General features: G+C 40.6%; 2 protein-coding genes across 2 annotated transcripts; both read left to right on the top strand.

Annotated features, from left to right (window-relative positions):
• Window positions 1-2,089: 2,089 nt before the first annotated feature.
• LOC122666180 (glycosylinositol phosphorylceramide mannosyl transferase 1-like) lies at window positions 2,090-7,376 on the top strand. Its single transcript, XM_043862320.1, has 5 exons — window positions 2,090-2,401; window positions 4,967-5,363; window positions 5,973-6,136; window positions 6,240-6,310; window positions 7,099-7,376. Exons 1-5 carry the CDS (start codon window positions 2,124-2,126, stop codon window positions 7,257-7,259), a joined length of 1,071 nt encoding a protein of 356 aa, XP_043718255.1. The 5' UTR covers window positions 2,090-2,123; the 3' UTR covers window positions 7,260-7,376.
• Window positions 7,377-19,119: 11,743 nt separating this feature from the next.
• On the top strand, window positions 19,120-21,472 carry LOC122666235 (receptor-like serine/threonine-protein kinase At2g45590). Its single transcript, XM_043862390.1, has 2 exons — window positions 19,120-19,952; window positions 20,025-21,472. Exons 1-2 carry the CDS (start codon window positions 19,151-19,153, stop codon window positions 21,305-21,307), a joined length of 2,085 nt encoding a protein of 694 aa, XP_043718325.1. The 5' UTR covers window positions 19,120-19,150; the 3' UTR covers window positions 21,308-21,472.
• The last annotated feature ends 1,285 nt before the right edge of the window (window positions 21,473-22,757 follow it).

The following is a 22,757-nucleotide window of genomic DNA, read 5'->3' as shown; positions in this document are numbered from 1 at the left end:
AAAATTGAAAAGATCTACGGACTAGAGGGTTGCTCCCTTGGTGGTTCCTTCCCAGTTGGTTGCAGTGTTGCACTTGCAGCTGCATCGGTCCAAGGCTCCAAGCAGAGAATAGAATGGGGAATCTACTCAATGGGAGGCGGTGCGGTTGGTGGTTCAAATGGTCGGTTCGGTCCGGTTGGATTTTGGTATATACATTGTTCGGTCCATCGGCTCAATGGGGGTGGCTGATTTTTGACACCCTAAGAAAAAACAAAAGAGAAATATGGAATAGAGTTTTCCTGGGTGCATGCAAGAATATAAATGGATATTCAAAAATATGTATTTGACTCGTATTCATATTTGTCTATGGGGATTTGTATTCAAAAAATCGGTTATTGAAATTATCCAAATCTATTTGGAAGCTATATTATTTTATTCGATCACATAAATATAATTAAAATAACACTTTATAAATAAAATGTTATATTCCTAAAATATTCTTACTAGTTTACGATATGTCATATGTCATATATCTTTCTCCTCACATAATAAATAGTGGATCGTCACTAACATTTCTCTCTCCTATTCTGACCATATGAGTGTTATATGGATGAGACCATTTTTCTTTTCTTCTTTTTTTTTATGAGAATAAATAATTTCATTAAAAACTAAAGGGTAAAATTTGTACAATCCATGCACAGGGGGGGTAGGGGAGGCAACAGTACCACAAGATTTAAACCAAGAGACAACAGGGGGGTTAGCCAATTCTTTAAAAACAACATCACAAGTTTGATCCAAAATCTTCAAAAGATAGGTCAGGACTTCGTAAGGCCAAGGAGAAAGGGATAGAGTTGGAAGAAGTCCAGGTAGCATCCTATTAGAGCACCAAACTTCTTTCAGCTTCAAACCTCTTACAATAGCAAACTCAAGACCATTAAGAATGGCAATCAACTTAGGTTCCAAAAAACCAAAAGCCCATCCAGGTTTACCTAGATCTTTGGATTCGAACCCTACGCATAACAAAACAAGGAAATCTAAAATAGGTAAATCAAAACAAGGAATAGAAGAAAGGGAGTTAGTATCATCCGAATCAGGAGAAGCAATATTAATATTATAAAGAGGGGGGACAAATGTTCATGTCCCATAGCCATTGGTTGATCTTTCGCAGAGTCAATCTAGGAGTGGGACCACCCGATCGAAATACAGAAATGTTCCGAGCCTGCCAAATAAATTAACATGTAACAATAAAAACAAAAAAGAACCAAATGAGGGAGGCCTTATCAAGCTGCCGGCCAAGCAATAAAAAAATACAGAAATGGCTGAGACTATTTTCCTTATTACACTACCTTTGGAGGAAACCCTCTCCTTTTATGTAATTAAACAAACTTATGAGGACATCTATGTAATTTTAAATAAGATCTTGAACTATATAGTCAAGTTTTCGTTTTCTTCAGCTCTTCTCAGTTAAATACAGATATTTAAAAATATAAATAAATAATAAAAAGTTTGTATTCCATCCGTATTCATTTCTATTTAATTAAATTCAAAACTCGGAATTCACGTATTTTAAAAATCGATTTACGAAAACAATTTCAAACGTGGAATGCAGATAGTGATATATCGGATTCGTATTGGATCAGTTAACATCTATAAGCGCACAGGCTCACCAGAATTCTAAGATGGAGGCTGATGGAGCCCACCACATCACTTCTATCCGTCACGCGATATGACACGTCACGAGTTACGACTTTACATACAACACAGGTGACAGTGACAGGAAACACTGGGAAGCTCTACAGAATAGTGCAATCATATAATAGTTGGGGAATCTCTTCTCCACGAGATTCCATTATCAAATCTCTTTCATTAGTCATTGCTAATCAAAAAGTTATCTTAATTAATTAATGTAAACCTCCCACATTATGATCCCTGCAAATCTGAAATTATACGCAGCAGTGCATCATCATCAGCAGCAGAGAGAGAGAGTGTCGTTGAAAAGCAACTGCTGTTAAATTTGTGATTGAGAAGAACTTCTTTCTTTCAATCTGAAAACCTCAATAAATACCGTAGTTGTGAAGGAGAGATCTCTGTCTTCCTCGGGAAAATCCACTCAGGATTGGCCTGTAAATTGATGGAGTTTGGTCATGGCGGCCATCATCGGATTGAGAGAAGTTGTTTTGAACGGAGCTGGTCTCAACGGTGGTTTATATTCACCAGCCAAGGAGAAAGCCTCCACCAGGGGTATCTACAATATCCGCTCACCTTTTCTACTACGTCGGATCCGCCAGTTGCTTGGGGTTGGCAAGTTTAAGCTACTTCTCGTGTTCTGTTTCTTCCTCACTCTTCTTTTCTTTGGCCTCAAGATCGGTTCTTTCATGGGATGGAACCCTCATTACCCTTCTTCGGTTTCTTCTCCTTCTAGGTATGCGCTTTGCGACCTTTTTTGGATTATCTGATCTTGTCAAGTATTTATTGCTTCTTTCCTGGATTGTTGGATTAGTGTCAAATGTTTGCGTTTTTTAAGCCTTATTTCTTTGTATTTGTTTCTGTTGGTCGATCATTTTCTTCTTAGAAATATTTTATTTATTTATAGTATTTAATCAAGTGTAAATTTATTTGATTATTCTTTGAATTCGGGGATTGTTTATTTTTGTTATAATAAACTGCTAAGAATATTTATGGAGGGTTGAGCTCTTGATCTGGGTTGCAACTATGGGGGCCTTAGTTTGTGCGATTGGAGAAAATTGATCAAGATCCGTAAATCGTTCTAGATATAATTGATCAGACTCTCTCTTACGGGACTTTAGGTCAGGTTGCTGTCTCCTACTAGCCATCTTTTCCCCTACTTTTATTATGCTGACACTGAAACCTATTGGTAACTGTCTCTACTCCCTGTTTTGGAAGATCGATGTGGTCTCAGTCTAACAGTATGTTCAGCTTCCCCAGGTTTTGAAGGTTGGGGTGGGGGGTGGGGGGGGGGACTTGGTGGGTTGAAGAGGGATTCAATCTTTCTTCTTTTTCGTCTCAAATTCACTGGTTGAGTAACTTGTTAATTGCATATTACCCATAGCTTAGTTAATACTATCTATTGTGGTTGAGGGTCCTTGAGTTGTTCTTCGAGTGGCAGACTTGCCACAGGACAATTTTTATACTGAGGGAACTGGAAAGATGGTGAATGATGATCTATATCCTCCCCCACCCCCCTAAAAAAAAAAAAAGAGACCAAAAGATCTAAGAAAATGGGACAGTCTCTAACGCAAGTGCTATAGTGAAGAGTTCAATGAATTGGTCCTTTGACTTTGAAAATCAAACTGTAGATTTCCTTGGGCATAACCTTGTCATTCATGATGTAATTAGTTCGCTTCAATATGCATCGCCTTGTCCTCTTGTATCAGGTTGGGTGAGAAGAGATAAACGGGTAACTTTGTTTCCCCTTGAAATCATACTCTCTGAGCAAGTCTGCAACTGGATAGACTGAAAAATGGCATTTGTTATTGTAGTGATTGAATAGTTCTCAGATTTTTACTTGACCTTCTTCCACCATGGTTTTGTTTTTAAATGATTGCTTGTAACGGAACTTCAATTTAAGCAGAGATTGAAGATGCAGTATAGTATATCCAATTCAAGAAAAAAAAGTCCAACTATACTTTCAAGCATTTCAAAGATATACTCTTCTTCTTTTTTTTTGGGGGGGGGGGGGTGGAAGGCAACTTCTACAGATAGTTAGATAGTTAAAAAAGTCCGACTATCTTCAGTCACTGTGAATACCCATTATATCACTCAATTGAGCTAAAAGAATGGGATTTTAAGCTCTCTCTTTCTTGATGGCAAAAAAAAAATGAAAAATTGGATTTTTTTTTTCACCTTGTGGTACAACTGAACTCTCATTTACACGCAAAACTATCTCAATGCAATTTAGATTTACTTTTCTACATCCTCCCCCTCCCCCCCTGCAAAAAAAAGAAGAAGAATTTTACTTACAAGCTAGAAAGCAAGTATCTCTCTAATGACAGTTACTTCAATCCTTTGACTCAAATCAGGATTACCCTTATCCAACTGTAGTAAAACTGGATGGAAATTAACCGAAATGAGGGAAGACCCCTCCCTTCTCACTCTAAACTACCACAAACTTACCAAAATATCTGTTACAAACTAAAATACTGAAATACCTGATCTTGCTGAAAGTTACCTGAATCCCCTGGAAATCTGAACTTACCAAAATACCATTTACCGTTTCTTTCCTCATCTTTCATCGTCAAGCCTCTTTGCCTATTTCACTCAAACTGTCTTGGAATAGCTCATCTTCTAATTCAAGCTTCAATGTATTTTTGTCCCAATTTATTTGCGGTGAACATTTGAATTGGGAGGATGAAGTAGAAGATTATTATGTCAAAGAGGATACACTTCATCTATTTTATATGGAACAGGGGATCAAAAAAGGTCTGCCATCAATAGCTTATAATGGAAAATTCAGTCATTTGCCATTGATAGCTTCTGTTTTTATATTATGGTATTCAAAGCATTCAAAGGCCACCATTTCTTCCCATCACTGCCATCTCACTCATTTGTATTCTGCATCTTGGACTATATCAATATAGGAAAGTTTAGAGCACAATGGTTTTGCCTCCCACCCCACCTGGCAGTATTTGGGTGTGTATGTGTTTGTGTGTGTGTGTGTGTGTGTGTGTGTGGATATGTCTGTCTTGTTCAGTCTAGAGAAAAATTTGTCTTCAGCACTGGTATCATTGACATGCAGTTCTGTCTATTTTTATGTAAACCCACAATGTTGTGACTAATCATTGATTCCTTGCAGACAATCTCTGATAGACCAATATCATCTGTCTGACTATGGTCTCTAAACACATAATCTATCTCTATGTTCTTGTTAATGCTCTTATAACATATCATTACTTTATTTTTATTGAAGAAACATCTTTGGTACATTATTCCTATTGTTTTAAAAGTTTTGAGTTCTGGTTTATTGTAGGTGTGGTTACACAGTGTTGATTAACACATGGAAGCGCAATTCTCTCCTTAAGCAAGCCGTTGGTCATTATGCATCATGTAGTGGGGCTGATGCTATACGTGTGGTTTGGAGTGAGAGTGATCCACCATCGAAGAGCCTAAAAGCCTATCTTAAACATATTGTACAGTCGAAGTCACAAACTGCTCATAAACCCAACTTTAAATTTGACCTGAATGAGGAAGACAATTTGAATAATAGATTTAAGCCAATTGAGGACCTCAGAACAGATGCAATTTTTTCTGTGGATGATGATGTTATTGTTCCCTGCACCACTCTGGATATGGCGTTTACTGTATGGCAAAGTGCCCCATCCACAATGGTGGGATTTGTTCCCCGCATGCATTGGATAGACGTAGAGGTGCGTAACTTCCTTTGCAATATAGTACTGAGTGAGATTTTCTTTCGAAAGTGTTGCTTGTTGGTAGAATTTCTGATAATAGAATTTATGGTTCATTACTTGAACACCATATGACAAGGACACTTGCACATTTTGTAAGATAGAAAATGTTAGTTTAAACGTTTGGACAACTATGTGGGATGCTCACCAATGCGGCTAATTAGACAAACTTCCATACTTTCCTTTCTTTCTTGGTAGTGAGATGGGATTGAACCTGCAACCTTGTTGTCACAGTTGAGAACTCAACCAGTTATTCTACTGGCATTGTCATTATGTGAAAGTTTTTCATCTGTACACAAGTAAATTATGTGGTGGAGATGTAACATTTTTTCCACTTGATCTTCTACAGAAACTGAACTGCTCATAGTATCATACAGTAATGCAGCAGATATAGTCATTTATGCAAGATTAATAGACTTTATTCAAGTGATCCAGAATCTCTGGAACCATGAAATCAGATGTATATTATTTCTTACAAATAGAATTTCTTTTTCACGAGAATCTCCTCCGTTTTGTTCTTTTTCTTTCTTGGGTACATTGTCTTTTAACATAAACTTTCATCTGATGTAGAAGGATGGTGATGCATATTATAAATATGGAGGTTGGTGGTCAGTTTGGTGGATGGGTACTTACAGTATGGTCCTCTCAAAAGCATCATTCTTTCACAGGATGTACTTGGATTTGTACACATACACAATGCCTTCATCGATACGTGATTACGTGACTAGGGAAAGGTCAGTTGAGTTTACTCCTTGGGGTTGGGATATGTTTTCTATTAGCTTGTGGACATGTATGTGAAACTATATCCATGGCTGATCCTCACCTGCTTTCTTGCAGAAACTGTGAAGACATTGCAATGTCTCTTCTTGTTGCAAATGCCACGGGTGCTCCTCCAATCTGGGTTAAAGGTGATTGCTGCTGCTGCCTCTCTCTCTGAGCACATACATGAACTACTGAAGCTTTTCTATAATTGGTTTGTTTTGGTTTTAATATCATAGGGCAAAGTATATCTGGTTGGCCCAGGGTTTTAGGAAAAGATATCAGATCGGCCATAACAGCCGATACCAGATCAGTGATATGGTATGGACAGAGGGTAAAATGGTAAAAAACGATACAGAAATCGGTATCGTTGAGGGCAAAACCATCCGATACATATCGGATACGGTATTGGTTTCGTAACTGGCCGATACCGTTTTGATACTGTGCATTAACACCCTGGGGGTTGGCCCAATTAGATAAGCTTATCTAGTCGGTTAAAAAAATCTGCCACGTGGCATGTTGGATAGGCCCAAATTGTGTAGATAGGTAGATCCCTCGGTCCCTTGCTCACATGTCAAGTTTCAGTCCAAACGGAGTTTGGGAAGTTGAAAATCAAAACTTTAAAACTTCAGTACTATGGAAGAGTGCATAGTAGTGATCGGAGTACCATAGGCGTGCATGGACATACATGGAAACGCATGCCAATATACAAAAGATTATGTGGTTGAATTTGAGTATGAAACATGACAAGTTGATTGTCCACACTATGCAATGATCGGATTTACCATATCATTCATGTGGACTTTAAAGAGGAGCTTATTTTGATAGGTCCAGGAAGTGTCACTTTTCCCAATATCTTATATTGGTTTACTATTCCTAGTTTACATAAAATGGCCATTCCTTGGGTACTTTGCTCACTAGTTTCATGCACTCACAGGGAAGTTATATGAGATTGGTTCATCGGGTATCAGCAGTCTGAATGGGCACAGTAATAGAAGGAACACATGCCTCAATGACTTCATTTCCCTCTATGGAACTATGCCTCTAGTATCAACCAATTTTAAAGCAGTGGATGCAAGACGTGAATGGTTCTGGTAGTAATAGAAGTGGTCGATTCACTTATATGGCTTTTGCTCCCATTTCGCCCTCCCAATGTAAAATCTAGCTTTCAATTAAATACCTCACTTGTAACCTGCTTTGGGAGTGAGAGTGTACACAGCATGTTATGACCACGAACACTCCATTATGGTATGTAGTGTTGATTCTTCTTCTGCCCATCTGCAATTGGATTTGTATCTGAGTTACATTGGTAAGGTATATGGAAGAGAGATTAGCATAAAAGAAGTGTTAACTAAGGGAACAACTTTTTATGTCCATTGTTCATGTGATGGATTCATAGGTGAATAGCAGCAGATGGATCTCCATAATGTAATGGTGACAGCCATTTTACCTTTAATACATTGAAGGCTAGAAAACTTGAGTCAGGCACAGCCCACTTTACTTTTGATACATTGAAGACTAGAAAACTAGAGTCAGGCGCAGCCACATCTGTAAGGGAAAATCCTGAAGAGGGTCCATGGGAAAATTTGAGTCGGGCACAGCCACATCTGCGAGGGAAAATCCTGAAGAGGGTCCATGGGAAAATTTGAGTCAGGCACAGCCACTTTTGTGTAGGTAGACCACATGGTCCTTTGTTCGTGCTAGTTTTAAGCCCATCGGCGTTGGTCACGTGGCAAAACTAGTTATTTGTAGATCATGAGGAGGGTCCATGGGACTAGAAAGGGTGCAAGAACATACATGAGAGCATAAATAATTGAATTTGAGGTTGGCAAAACTATTTATTTGTAGATAATGAGGAGGGTCCACGGGACTAGAAAGGGTGTAAGAACATACGTGAGAGCATAAATAATTGAATTTGAGGTTGAAAATTGACGCGTGATCAATCTAGACTATTCTCAAGATAATCAATTTTTGGACTTGTCATATCAACCTTCCACATAGCACAAGAAGTATGCCCATTCCTAAATTCCATATAGGTATGCCCGGATCTTTATCACCTCCAATTCCCTGCCCGGCCTAGTTCTCTAGTTCCAGTTCCTCTAACAACAGGGGGGATTGGAATGACCACCCTACCCCTACCCAAACACTCTATCCGGGTGGTGTCCATCACCTCCTATTAGAGGAACTGGGGAACTGGGCCAGGCAGAAAACTGGAGGAGATAATTTTCCAAGTATGCCCACCAAATCTTTATCCCCCTCTAATTCTCCGCCCAACCTAGTTCCCTACTCCCCTATCAAGGGGGCATAATGACCACCCTACCCCTGCCTGAACACTGCCCGGGTGGGATCCCCACCCCACCCCACCCCACCCCCCATATAGGAAATTGTCCACCTAAAAAACTTTTTGCCTACTCTTCTGTTCATAGATGCTGCTTAAATTCATACTTCTGAAAACTTAAATCCTTCAATCCAAGGTTGTTAATTTTGACCTAACCCAACAACCATGTTGACCCTTGTTTGGAATCTTGTTTGGGGTAGCTGAAGTTTGTTCATTTTGACTTATCTTCCTACATTTGAAACTGCGCACGGCTCTGTCTGGTTCCATGTAAAAAGAATGGCAAAGTGAAAATTTTCCTATAAAATAAGATCTTTTTCGTTGATTATTTTAATGTACAATCTTTAAAAAAGAATTTTGAAAAAATAGAAACATTCTACATGAAAGAAAATTCTCATATAAAATATCATTCACATGAAATTTTTTAAGTAAATCAAGAAAAACGGTTCCATGACTTCTTTTTATTAAAGATCGACTGGAGAACGAAGAAAAACAAGAACAAAAACAAACTCCACCACCCATGCATGCTGCCACTTGCATCCATGGATCATGGTATTGGTATCGTATCCACCAATTACCAATATGTATTGGTAGCACCGGTACTTGATACCGGTACGACATCAAAATGGTATTGGTATCATATCCATCGATAAATCTGAGCCATCTTTTTTTTTTTTAAAATCTAAATGTCCGTTCCCACTCAGAGTCAAAAGAGTGCAAAGTAATGTCTAGAGTACTGATACACATGCTTGGATGGATATACATAAAATTCGTGTCATTACAAAAGGGGTATTTGGTTGAATACTTGAATTAGACTACAAAACTTGACATATCGAATATTCCAATCATTCGTCTCCGTGACAGAATAAATACTTCGTGATATTTGGAAAAATAATTTACCATTGTAACAATTATAATTCACCACCTTATATTTAATGAGACAGTTTTATCTATCAAATCTTAATGGTAAAACACAATTTATCAAACATGGTCCATCATAGTATTAAATTGGATGTTATTGAATGGTTACCCAAAGTCTTTGGCAAGGTTATAGACTATAGAGGGAGAGGAATAAAGACCAACAAGGAAATATATACGAGAAAAGAAAACACATGGTAGCACAGCTAGCTTGAGGCAAGTATAGTAGACCCTTACCCCAAAAGATTTCGAGTTTAAGATTTTCTATTCCTCATCTAGTGTAGGATTCCCCCACCCCACCACCATCCAACCAAAAAAATAAGAACCACATTTACCAAATCTAGGAATATTGCGCCTATCAAGCTATCTCAAATTCAAGTTGAGATACATTACATGGACCAGCTCTTAAACAATATGAAAAAGAAAGGCAAATCAAAGATCATATTCTTCTTCTTTTTCCTCGTGGCCTTTTGAATTAATTGGTTTTTTTTTTTTTTTTTTCCCTCGACCTCACTATTACATCAACTTACTAAGTAAATGATCAAATGGGTATGTCAATCACTAAGGTCTAAGCATCACATATCATTAAAAAAAAAAAAAGAGTATGTTAATCCAATTTCAAAAAAAAATATGTGGGCCCGATTTTAACTGATCGGTCAGATCGATTATCGTATTGGACTTGAAAACCAACCTATTATAAATCCAATGTTTCCGGTGTAAGGTAGTTGCCCAATGACTGATAGAATATTGTGATCCATCGATAACCGATCTTTAATAGTTAAAGATTAGCCTGTTTAAGCCAATTTAGCTTGACTCGTTTAAGGGCTGTCTATAGGCTAATTAGTACTAAGTTGTTTAAAGCCTGATTATAGTCCAATACTTAAGCCTGATTATAGACTGATAACTGACTGATCGAATAGAAATATGTTCATGCTGTGGTCTACGAGACCCAATTACCTAAATAGTGCAAGACCATAAATGGTGGGGACTGCCTAGATTTGACCGAAACCGACCTCATCCGACCGATTGGCACCCTATGTATTCATATCTTATAAATATAAAAAAAGATTAAAAAAAAAACCTTGTATGCAATTGAAGTTGACAGCACCATTTTGAATTGAAATTGGGTAGATGAGATGAAAAAGTGGTTGGAAGTGTTGTGAGATTGATGAATTCTTAATAACCAGTGTATAAGACTGACCATATAGCATTAATTTATTATATTACTATATTCTATATTCTTATCCCATTATCATTTCTTAAATCCAGACCCAAATGTGTTGGAATTATAATTTATTTTCATAAAAATAACATTTGAAATCGTGCATCTTTATGCTTGCTATTTTGAGTGTTTTATAAGAAAGTGGAAATCCAATCCCTCCCCTTTTGGAAACCTCACAAAATCTACATAATTATTTAAAAAATTCAGGTGTTACAAGAAACTCCTCTCTCATCCCATCCAAGTAACAAGTAGAGACACTATGATGAGGATAATATTGTTTACCAACAAAAAAAAAAAAGGATAAGGATAATATTAAAAAATAAAACAGGGATTTGCTGTGATTAGACATTTTTCATATTTTTAATTTTGATTTTAAGGTATTAATTTACAAAATTCAGGTGTTACAAGTCAAATTCTTTTTTCGTAAGAAAATGTTACAAGACAAAATCTCTCTCTCTCTCTCATGCTTTCTCGAGGGGACAACAATGTAGACGGCCTAGCTGCCTTCGCTATTTAAATGTAAGTGTTGCTTCCTTTATAATTTATATCAAGAAAGGATGATTGTTCTCTACCTGGGAGCATAGACTGCACCCAGACACATGGGGCGGTCATTTTGCTCGCCCCCATGTGTCTGGACGCATCCTACGCCCCCGAAACAGAACATTTGGCCATCAAGAAATAAGAGAATGTTGTAATTCCTCCTAGATTTGTTGTCAAATATTAATGATGACTTGTAGTAAGATAGAACCAAAATTTATCTATTGTATTAGTCAAAATATCAGTTCAATGGCATGTTACTCTTGTCAACAATGCATGTGGGCTGAGTCATTTCACTTGACGTTGTCCTAAAGACCATAGGCATCTCCACTGGTGCAATTGAAACAAATGTGATTTGATCCCTAAGATGAGATAACCCTTGCTTTCAAAGTAGTATAGTGCACTCTCATATTCCATCTTTTCAAGTTTTATATAGTTGTGCTAATACTCAAAGTAGACTTTCAAAGGGAATTGTAAAAGAAAGCTCTTAAAGAAGAAGAACAAGAGTGTGTTCTTCGGATACACACATACACAAGATGAGAGAGGGAAAGAGAGTATGGCACTTAAAAGAACCAATTTTGATGTGTTGGGGGATGATATGTACAAGAATACGCCTTTACACGTGCTGACATATCCTCACAGCTCCACTGACGATACACTGCTATGTGGGCCACCCCTCATTAATCCCATTTGCAACGCCGTACCATCCAATCCCTTCTATTGACAGCTCATCACGATCGACTCTATCCAGAGTCGGTCATGACAGCTGGATTATCTATCCAGTCAAACCTAAACCGACTCGAACTATATAAGGATCACGATACAGAGGTAGATGGAGACATGAATACTCTTATCGTCTCTCTCTCATATTTACAGTTGCCCATTTCTAACTGAATCATCGGAGTTACAACGAGTTAACCTCGGGGTTATCCGATCATTCTCCATCTCTCTTACAGGTCGTCCACCTCAGTCCGGATAGAAAATAGCGGCAACAGATTGGCGCCGTCTATGGGAATGACAAGAGTATTGACCGTCATACCCGCGAATACCGAAGATGGTAAATACCAGAGCCTTTCGACCTTCAACATCGAAACAAACTCTCAAGTCTCGCGAGCAGTTTCTCCCAAACGAGATCAGAATCTTACAGCCAATAGCACTCATGTTTATCCTGTCATTCGCGCCCCAAATCCCGCGGCACTTCTGCGCATCAGCTGTACATGGATCCGAAGAGAAAGCTCCTCCTACCAATCCAAACCACACTGCAAGCAACTACAGTCAATCTTCTTCTACAGACCCCGGTTGAAAATCGAGAAACCACGCTCAAAGTAAGTGACAAACCAAAACTGCATTATTTCAATCCAACAAAACCCTGGCAATGCTAGCCGATCAGTCACCGAAAACAGCACCTCAACAAATAGATCAAGCAATTACAAGATCAAATGCAAAAAATGATCCGAGTCCAAGATGAAGCCGAGAAACCTGTTTTCTCTGGCACAACGGTACTATCAGACGAGGTCTCGGCTTTTCAATTTCCCAAGGGTTTCAAGATGCTAGTCCTCGAATATTATGATGGGACCACCGACCCTGTTCAACATTTGGAAGGATTCAATGCCTTCATGGCTTACTGCAGCGCATCCAACCCCACCTTGTGCCACGCGTTTCCAACAACCCTCCGGGGTGCGGCAAGGATATGGTTCAACAAATTCCTACCCAAGTCAATCCATGTCTTTCGCGAACTCAGTACAACATCCGCCACTACCTTTATTGGTAGTCGCCATCACAAGAGGACTTCTGGTAGTCTCACCACATTAACACAAAAATCAAATGAATCTTTACATGACTTTGTTTCCCGTTGCAGCATCATGAAGTTGGAAATTTAGGAACTTGTCTGGTAGTTGCCAAAGCTGCCCTTGTCGCTGGAATCTTCGACGTAAATCTAAGCTTCTCCCTATGCAAAAACTTCTCCCTATGCAAAAAACCACCGGACGACTTGAATGAGCTCTTGGTCCGATACGAAAAGTTCATGAACGACACAGAGATCAAGGATGCTAAAAGAGAAAATGCACGAAGACAATCTGACAAGAAAAGATCCGATCAGGAAGATCGTGAAGATTGCAAAGATGATCGGAAGAAGCAAAGAATTCTTGCAGATCAAAGGAGGAATAATCGACCCAATCATTGAGATGATCGTGAATCAGTTAGGAATTATACGGAGGATGATAGCAGGTAAGCTCGGTCCCCAAGTAAATCTGCATAAATATTATCAATAAGTTTTATTTACTCATTTGTTACTTGGAAATATAATTCTTTTTCTCTTATTTAATTTATAATTTATTTCAAACTGATAAATCCACTCTACAAAGCTGCTTAGTTCGGCACAAATTCTCTATTAAATACGCCACATTCTCTCACATGCTACAGCATCGCAGCCGAGCATTATTCGTCAGGCATACAAATGCTCAGTGCCATTTTCTAACACATGCTACGGCATCGCAGCCGAACATTATTCGTCGGGCATACAAATGCTCGGTGCCATTTTCTATTACATGCTACGGTATCGCAGCCGAGCATTATTCGTCGGGCATACAAACGCTCGGCGCAATTTTCTATCACATGCTACGGCATCGCAGCCGAGCATTATGTCCGCATGCTATGGCATCGCAGCCGAGCATTATTCGCCGGGTATACAAATGCTCGGCGCCATTTTCTCTCACATGCTATGGCATTGCAGCCGAGCATTATTCGTCGGCCATACAAACACTCGGCACAATTTTCTATCACATGCTACTGCATCGCAGCTGAGCATTATTCGTCGGACATACAAATGCTCGGCTCCATTTGCTATCACATGCTACGGCATCGCAACCGAGCATTATTCGCCGGGCATAACATATATGTCCACACACTTTCTTTTCTTATTTCTTACAAACATAGATATCTTCAAGCAAATCCTATTTTTCTCTCTTTACCGTGCATTTTCAACCGGGCATATAAACGCTCGGCTTAACAAAATGCTCGGTCACTTTGTAAACCTCCCTTATCGAGTAACCAAATGCTCGATCCATCTTTTTGTTCGTAACACTTCGGCATCAACATCGAGCATTCTCTATTGAAAACTACAATGTTCAGATCACATTATTTCTGCTCGACAAGCCCCATCGCGATATATATACCAACCATTATACACCAAACAGAACAAATGCACGGACTACACGAGCATTGTATACCAAGCATGATATGCGCATTTATTTAAGTACTCGAATACACCGAGCATTATGTGCCGAGAAGCCAAATGCTCGGGTAACCTAGCGTTTGGTAAAGTTTGAATTTCACACTTTTGGATTATACTCTAACTTTCCCCTCTACCTACCTAAATAATCTGTCTCGATTCCCAAGTAAGTATGCCTTCAGGTTTCAATTACCCTCCTTTTTCTTTCCTTTAAAAACTATATATATATATATAAAGAAAGAAAGAGGAGCTAAAACGGAAATACAAACAAAGCTTATTCCCCGTGGTAGTGAAATTTAAGGTTTTTAAGATTCTCTATATCATAACTTTCTCTTTTTTGAATTGAATATAAAAAAAAAAAAAAAGAGTAAGTGATTCGGGTGTCTAGAGATTTATAACCGAGCAATATCAGCCGAGCTTGCAAAATGCTCGGCATGTTTCTCTCGACAAATCTCCAAGTTATCGTCGAGCGTTATCAGCCTAGCTCACAAATGCCCGGTATATTTCTCTCGGCTACTCCCCCAGCTATATCACCGAGCATTATCCGTCGGGCACACGGGTGCTCGATACATTTCTTCTCAGTAAATGCTGCGATATTGTTGCCGTCCGTTACCCGCCGAGCACGCCACTGTTCAGCACATTTTCTTTGTAATACCTCAGCCCATAACTGAGCATTATCTATCGAGTACGAATGCTGCATCCCATAACTGAGCATTACCCGTCAGGCACACAGGTGCTCGCCTACAACCCGTGGCCGAGCATTATCTGTCGGACATGTCAATGTTCAACATGTTTCCTTGGTAAGGCTGCGTCCCAGGACCGTGCATTACCTGTCGGGCACGGAAATGCTCTGCGTACTCCACAATTACAACTATGCACGGCCTGCCAGGCATCAAAACGCTCGGCATACTCCACCGTGAAAACCAAATGATTATCTGCCAAGCGAGCATTTACCTATGTTATTTTCAACAAATCCTTTTTATTTTACTTCATTTCTATATGTCATGAATAAACTCATCGTCCGCCCCATATGATATTCTTTTTTCATACTCCCTTACCCTTACTCTCATAAGTCTAGGGAGTGGGGGGCATCTGATATATACAAAAATACGCCTTTACACGTGTTGACATATCCTCACAGCTCCACTGACGATACACTGCTATGTGGGCCACCCCTCATTAATCCCATTTGCAACGCCGTACCATCCAATCCCTTCTATTGACAGCTCATCACGACCGACTCTATCCAGAGTCGGTCATGACAGCTGGATTATCTATCCAGTCAAACCTAAACCGACTTGAACTATATAAGGATCACGATACAGAGGTAGATGGAGACATGAACACTCTTATCGTCTCTCTCTCATATTTACAGTTGCCCGTTTCTAACTGAATCATCAGAGTTACCACGAGTTAACCTCGGGGTTATCCGATCATTCTCCATCTCTCTTACAGGTCGTCCACCTTAGCCCGGACAGAAAATAGCGGCAACAGGGGACATCCTCTAATTAATAGTGGAGAAATACCCCTTAGAAACACATGTATAAAATGGTCCAAGAGATGCGTCTCTCAAAGAGAAAAGATATAGAAAACTAGTTGTCACCTATGTCTGATGAATTTTGATCGACGTACAACGTAATTCACCTGCATCATCCTCACATCAGACAAAAATCGATCCATGTTGGATGGAGTTTAAGAAATGTCAATAGGTTTTTGAAAAACCTTGACTTAGAGTGTGATCTTCCTGATGTTCAATGACCGGATGTGGACTTCGGTAAATGAGTTTTTGTTTCCTAAATCTAATCACCAACAAAAAAGAAAGTCACACATGTTACGACCCCAACCCGATTGATCCGATGCACGTATGTGTTAAAATAAAACCCAAACACCCTAAAGACAAGAGAGCATAGTGAATCTTTTCTTTCATGAAACCTTACCCTTGTAATTCCTATTCCAATATATAAATGTCACTTCATTGTCTTCTTTATCAAATGTAGGACTAAAATTTTTCCACACATTGGACAGGTCTTGGGTTTAACATATGGGAGATGTTTATCAAAAAAAAAACACAAGTAAATCATAGGAAGTATTTTAATTTCATTTAATACCAACAAAGTCTACAACCCTCCTTTGTTAAGTTACATCAGTTCACTTATTGGGTTTTTTATTTTGAAAAGAGAAGATAAGAGAGGACATTTTAAAGGGGTGAATAAATTCTTTTGCAGACCTTTACCATCTTCTGTCAGTTCTATCTCATGCAAATATGCAATTTGGTAAAAGAAAAGAAGGCAAACGAGGAGAATGTACAGGTCACTACTATGGGTTTTCAATTTCTTGCATGGGAGCAGAAATGACCATTCTACCCCTGACCTGGAAATAGTGCTCTAGATGGGGTCCACTCCCCCTATTGGAAGGATTGGAAGAATTAAAAATGTCCACGAATTGGGGGTGATAAGTATTCATTTATTCCTACTCTTGGCTTTATGGGATGAAACAAAACGAAAAGGAAACAGAAGTGAATTTGTGAGCTCTCAATCTCAGTCGCAGGTCTCTCAGCTTTCACACTATTTCCTTCCTTGAGGCTCAACTCTTAAGAGGCTCCACGTTTGTAGTATGATGATGGTTGACTAATATAAGAAGAGAAATAAAAGTAAAATTTTTTTATTTTTTATTTTTAAAAGGGGTGAAGAAAACAAAGCAAAAATCAGGAGGCCCATTCTAGAAGGCTGAGCTTAACTCCCAAGCCTTTTGATAAGTTGAAAACCGAAAAGCAAAGAAAAGTCTTATTAAAGAGTTAGCACAAAAGGTTACCAAAAAAACAGGAGAAAGTAATAAAGTTTGGTTGGGATGGATTGGAATTCCGGGGATCCAAAGAGGAAGGAAAGACAATAGAAGAATAGAAGAAGATTACATTAATGGACCATCCAATACTCCCCATCGGTGCCGTGCGGAGGAATCTCCACAAAAATAGTGTTGTTTTGAAAATGATATTATCTAAATATAACACACACAACATAAGGGGTTTCCACATGATTTCCTTGCCTTCTCCCTCACTGGCTCTTCTTCTCTTAAATTAATTCAAATAAATTAACTATAGGGAAGTGTTTCTTGTGGGAAAAAGTGGCCATTGTATCCATACACTCCCCCCACACCAGTGCAAGGGTCAATTTGAGCGTATGCGGAAGAAACATGAGATTACATTTTCTAAATTTCATGCGGGGTAGAGTGCTTATTTCACCTACGCATACATTTCCCCCCCCCCCCTTACCCCACCCCTAAAAAAATAAATTTTAATTCTACTAAAAAAATTCAGTTTCTCTCCACCCATGATGAATGAGATCTCATTCACCGCAAGATGGGTGAAGACAGAAAAGAAGTATCGTAAAAATATTTTGGAACATAATAAAATCCTAGGAAAGATTCATGAACATGGGTGGAATGAAACTTAGCCCCAAAATACCAAAACGAAAGCCAGTTCTTCAAGTCTGCACCCACCCTCAATAAATATGACATACAGAACCAGTGTATGAATTGACTGTAAAAGAAGACCCATTTTTCTCGCCCGCCCGCCCGCCCGCCGCCCGCCCGCCCGCCCGCCGCCCTTGTATTATATTTATTTAAGCTCCTTACGCTATCGGCTACCACCATTTCCTTCCGCCACGTGTAGAATTTTTTCTTAAAACACTCTGAAATCCTTTATTAGAGAAGGAGCTGAGATTATATGTGGAGCGGCTGGGATCCTCCAAATTGAGATCCCAATCTGACGGTTATTGAAGCATGTAGTAAAGTGAGATCGGTTCCAAGGCATCTTTTTTGTTTTAGTAAATATAAAGAGGGGGCCGCACCCATTTACCCATTTCCCGAAAAAATCCACATTTGGTTTAATGATTATAATAATCATCATACCACACACAGACACAGTCTCGGAAATTGCTTATTAGGTCAGCACCCCTCCAACAACTTTATCTTTTAAAAATTCTTCCTTTTAAATGAAAACTGAGTCCCTCGCTCGCTCACACACAGTTGTGAGTTGTGTGCCAGTGGCAGCAGTGGGTCTCACATGATTTCACCTCTCTCTCTTTCTTTAGTCTTAACTACTCCCTGGCTGTAAAGCAGAAGACGAAGGAGCCATAGTCAAATTCATGATGAAATTACCATATTACCCATAAATTGACCTACCAGTCGTGGAACAATCTTCGTCGTCTTTTACCGTCATTTCACTTAACCCTGATCAATTGAAAAAAAACTTTCCACATCAATTTACATAAATAGCCCTTACTAGTCAACCCAACCAAACCCCACCACCAAAAATTTACACCTACCCAGAAGAAGATGCCATATTCCCTTGTTTTAATTTAGTTTGAACAAAAATACAAAAATGTGAAATCGACAACAGTAACAAGGAGAAAGTAGAAGACGACGAAGAAATCAGACTGGCGTTATAGCAAAGCAGCAGAGGAGACACACAGAATAATAAGAGAAAGAAAGAGAGAAAGAAAATAACAACAGAGCTCTAGAGAGAGAGAGAGAGAGAGAGAGAGAGAGAGAGAGAAGTGTTTGATATGCTCTGTTTGGTTGTTTAACTTGTTGTTCACGAACAAGACACCACCGTCATAAAGTGGGGTAGTGTTTGGGTTTCACTCTTTCTTCTTCCTCTTTGGCTCTTCCTCTGTCATTACTCTCCTCCTCTTCCGGTCAGTTATGAGGATTTATGTTTCTTGAACGTTTCTTTTGTTTTTGCTTCCGCCATGCCCTCACGCCAACCTCCGCCTCCGCCGCAGCCGCGGCCTTTGGTTTCACTAACCGCCTCTTCACCACCACCGTCTCCACGTGAACCAGTCCAGACACACAATCATCGCCACCGCAGTTCTAATCTCATTCTACCAGTCGCCGGATGCGCTGCCGCTCTATCTATTCTTTTCTTTATAGCCGTTCTCTACCGCAAATTGTCCCGTAATCGGACGGTTCCGGCTGATCTGAAGCCCCCTCACCGCTTTTCATACAAAGTTCTCCGCCGTGCCACCTCTTCCTTCTCCTCCTCTAACCGTCTAGGCCAAGGCGGCTTTGGTTCCGTCTATCGTGGCACCCTTCCCTCTGGCCAAGAAATTGCTGTTAAGATCATGGATTCTGGTTCCTTGCAGGGGGAGCGCGAGTTCCAGAACGAGTTGTCACTCGCTGGTAAGATCGACTGCGACCATGTGGTGTCGCTCCTTGGCTTCTCCTGCAACAGGAAGCGTAGGCGGCTGCTTGTGTATGAGCTTATGCATAACCGGAGCTTGCAAGATGCCTTGCTTGATCGCAAGTGTCCAGAGCTGATGGAATGGAAGAAACGGTTAGCTGTTGCAATCGACATTGCCAAAGGTCTCGAGTTTCTCCACACCGTCTGCGATCCTCCAGTGATTCACGGCGATATTAAGCCCAGTAACATCTTGTTGGACAGTTTTTTCTCCGCCAAGATCGCTGATTTTGGTCTCGCTCGATTGAAAATTGAAAACTCCGATTCCGTCGCCGTTGAGATTGTCGTAAATGATGCGCCGCCTAAAGTTAATAGTAATGGATCCAAGGGGAAGAAGGTAGAGGAGGGATTGGAGAATAATGGCGGCGATGGAGGAGGAGGAGGAGGAGACGACAACGGATCTATACTTGAAGAGACAGAGAGCGTGACTACGGCTTATGATGACGGCAATGCCGGTGTGGACCACTCGCCGGGGAGTATCATCGGGGTACCTGATGCCGAAGCGTCACCAGAGACGACCTTTGTGGCAGAGGCGTCGCCTTCTGAGATCTTGGACAAGACGAGCGTGTCAGAGGGTTATTTCGATAAGCTTAGCGTTGACAGTGAGAAGGATGTAATTAGTGGCGGCGGGGGAAACCGGAAGGGCGGCAGGAAGAAGAGTGTTTCAGGGAAGGACTGGTGGTGGCGTCAGAACAATGGCGGAAGTGCTTCTGACGCTGGGAGCGTAAAGGACTATGTGATGGAATGGATTGGGAATGAGATTAAGGAGAGACCCAAGAGAGATTGGATTACATCTTCAGCTTCTGCTGATGAAGCTACGGGTACGGGTACGGTTACGGTGAAGCCCAGTGGGAAATCAGAACGGAAGAAACAGAGGCGTTTGGAGTGGTGGAATTCGCTGGACGAGGAGAAGATTCCAAAGAAGGATAAGAGTCGACCGCCGCGGGAGTGGTGGCGCGAGGAGTTCTGTGAAGAACTTGCTAAGAAACAGAAGAAAAAAAGCCTCAAGTCCCGAAGCGGTAGTAGTGCTGGAGAACGTTGGTGGCAGAGGGATGGGGATTCGGTACACGAGAGGAGGAAGAAGAACCGTAGCAGGAGTAGTCGAAGTAGTGTGGATTGGTGGTTAGACGGGCTCAGCGGAGACCTTAGGAACGGTGGTTCGCGCAACAGCCAGGACTGGGCGAGCGGAGAGATTCCCAAGAGTGGCGGTGTCAGCAGCACCCCAAGCATGAGAGGCACCGTCTGCTACATCGCTCCTGAGTACTGTGGTACTGATCAGATCTCTGAGAAGTGCGATGTTTACAGTTTTGGGGTTCTGCTGTTGGTTCTTATCTCTGGCCGACGACCTCTCCAGGTGACAGCTTCACCCATGTCGGAATTCGAACGAGCCAACCTTCTATCATGGACTCGTCATCTTGCTCACGCTGGAAAGTTGCTGGACCTTGTCGATCCATCCATTCAGTCTCTGGACCGAGTTCAAGCACTTCTCTTCATCACAGTTGCGCTTCTTTGCTTGCAACGCTCGCCTGTGCATCGTCCCTCCATGAAAGAAGTTGTGGCGATGCTTTCCGGTGAGTCTGAGCCTCCCCACCTCCCTATTGAATTTTCCCCTTCACCACCCTCTAATTTCCCGTTCAAGTCCCGAAAGAAAGCTCGGGGAGTTAATTGATGTTTCTCCCGCCATAAAAATTGAAAAAAAAAAACAAAAAACCTTCCATTTTCCATTGTTATAAGCCATTTTTATTCACCTCTATTTTTTTGGTGGATGATTTATTTATCTAAAAAAACAAAGGAAAAGAAGAGGAAATATAGTTCATGAATTATTTTTCTGGTTTCACTTTCTATTTGTTCAATTTCAATATGATCTTGCAGACACTGGGCCTTAGAACTGTTTCCTTCAATCCCATTACCTTTACCCTTTCTTGGGTAAGACTTGTTACCCTTTTTGGGGTAAGACTTTATCACCTCCAGTTGGCTGCCCGGCCCAGTTCCCAGTTCCCTGCCCGGCCCAGTTCCCAGTTCCCAGTTCCTCTAATAAGGGGGGCTGAAATGACCTCTCTACCCATGCCCAAACTCTCTGCCCGGATGGGGTCCACATTCCCCCTATTAGAGGAACTGGGGAACCCCTTTTGCACCAAATGATATGTTAAAAAGCATCCTATGTAAATTTCTGCTATATCAGTAAGTGGAAGAGTCGAACAGAATTCCTTGTTAAACAAACAAAAGTCTGGCTTTCGTTGTCATAAAAGTAGAAGGTTTCAGTTCAGATCAAGATAAGCCGTAGGTATCTCTCAATTCAGATTGCTTTCAATAGAGAAAAACATAGATTTGTCTTAATAAAAATCGTTTCACCAATACAGGATTGGGCAGGCATCGATATCGGGCAGTGCCGGATCAATACTTGCCTGCAAAGAATAACCAACCTCAACAATGACTCAAAACATTGGCTTGAAGATATGTTCTCGGTATACAAACATACAAGAAAAGAGACTAAACCAAAACCATTTCAATTATATATTTAATGAAAGGGCGCACGTTCTCAGTCTGAGCATGGTTTTATTGCACGGTATCGGCAACACACAAAACCGATATGGTACCGGTACGGTATTGGCCTGGATCGGTTGTATCGGACAGTATCAGACAAGAGTATTCGTATTCCTGAATTTCCTTAAAAAATGAGTTCTCTAACCATTTTACCCCTTGGCCGTACCATGCTACCGATATGGTATCAGCATGGTATTGGTATCAGTGACTAGCAAAATCGATACGTATACGGGTGATACGATACCGATACTTAGAACCATGGCGTCTAGACTCCAGACACCTGGGGCAGGATTTTGGGGAAAATTATCACCTCCAGTTTGCTGACCGGCCCAGTTCCCCAGTTCCTCTAATAGGGGGATGGTGGACCCCACCCGGGCAGGGTGTTTGAGCATGGGTAGAGAGGTCATTTCAGCCCCCCTTTGTTAGAGGAACTGGGGAACTGGGCCGGTCAGCAAACTGGAGGTGATAAAGATCCGGATTTTGGGCATTAGGGAGGGGGTGCGGTCATTCGCCCACCCCTATTTGTGGGCGCACCCTGCGCCCCACTTTATCCCTTAATGAAATGAGAGTAGACC

The sequence above is a fragment of the Telopea speciosissima genome, chromosome 6, assembly GCF_018873765.1.
Source record: "Telopea speciosissima isolate NSW1024214 ecotype Mountain lineage chromosome 6, Tspe_v1, whole genome shotgun sequence".
Lineage (NCBI taxonomy): Eukaryota > Viridiplantae > Streptophyta > Magnoliopsida > Proteales > Proteaceae > Telopea > Telopea speciosissima.
The sequence above is the reverse complement of the archived record's forward strand: the minus strand, read 5'-3'. Positions and strand labels throughout refer to the sequence as shown.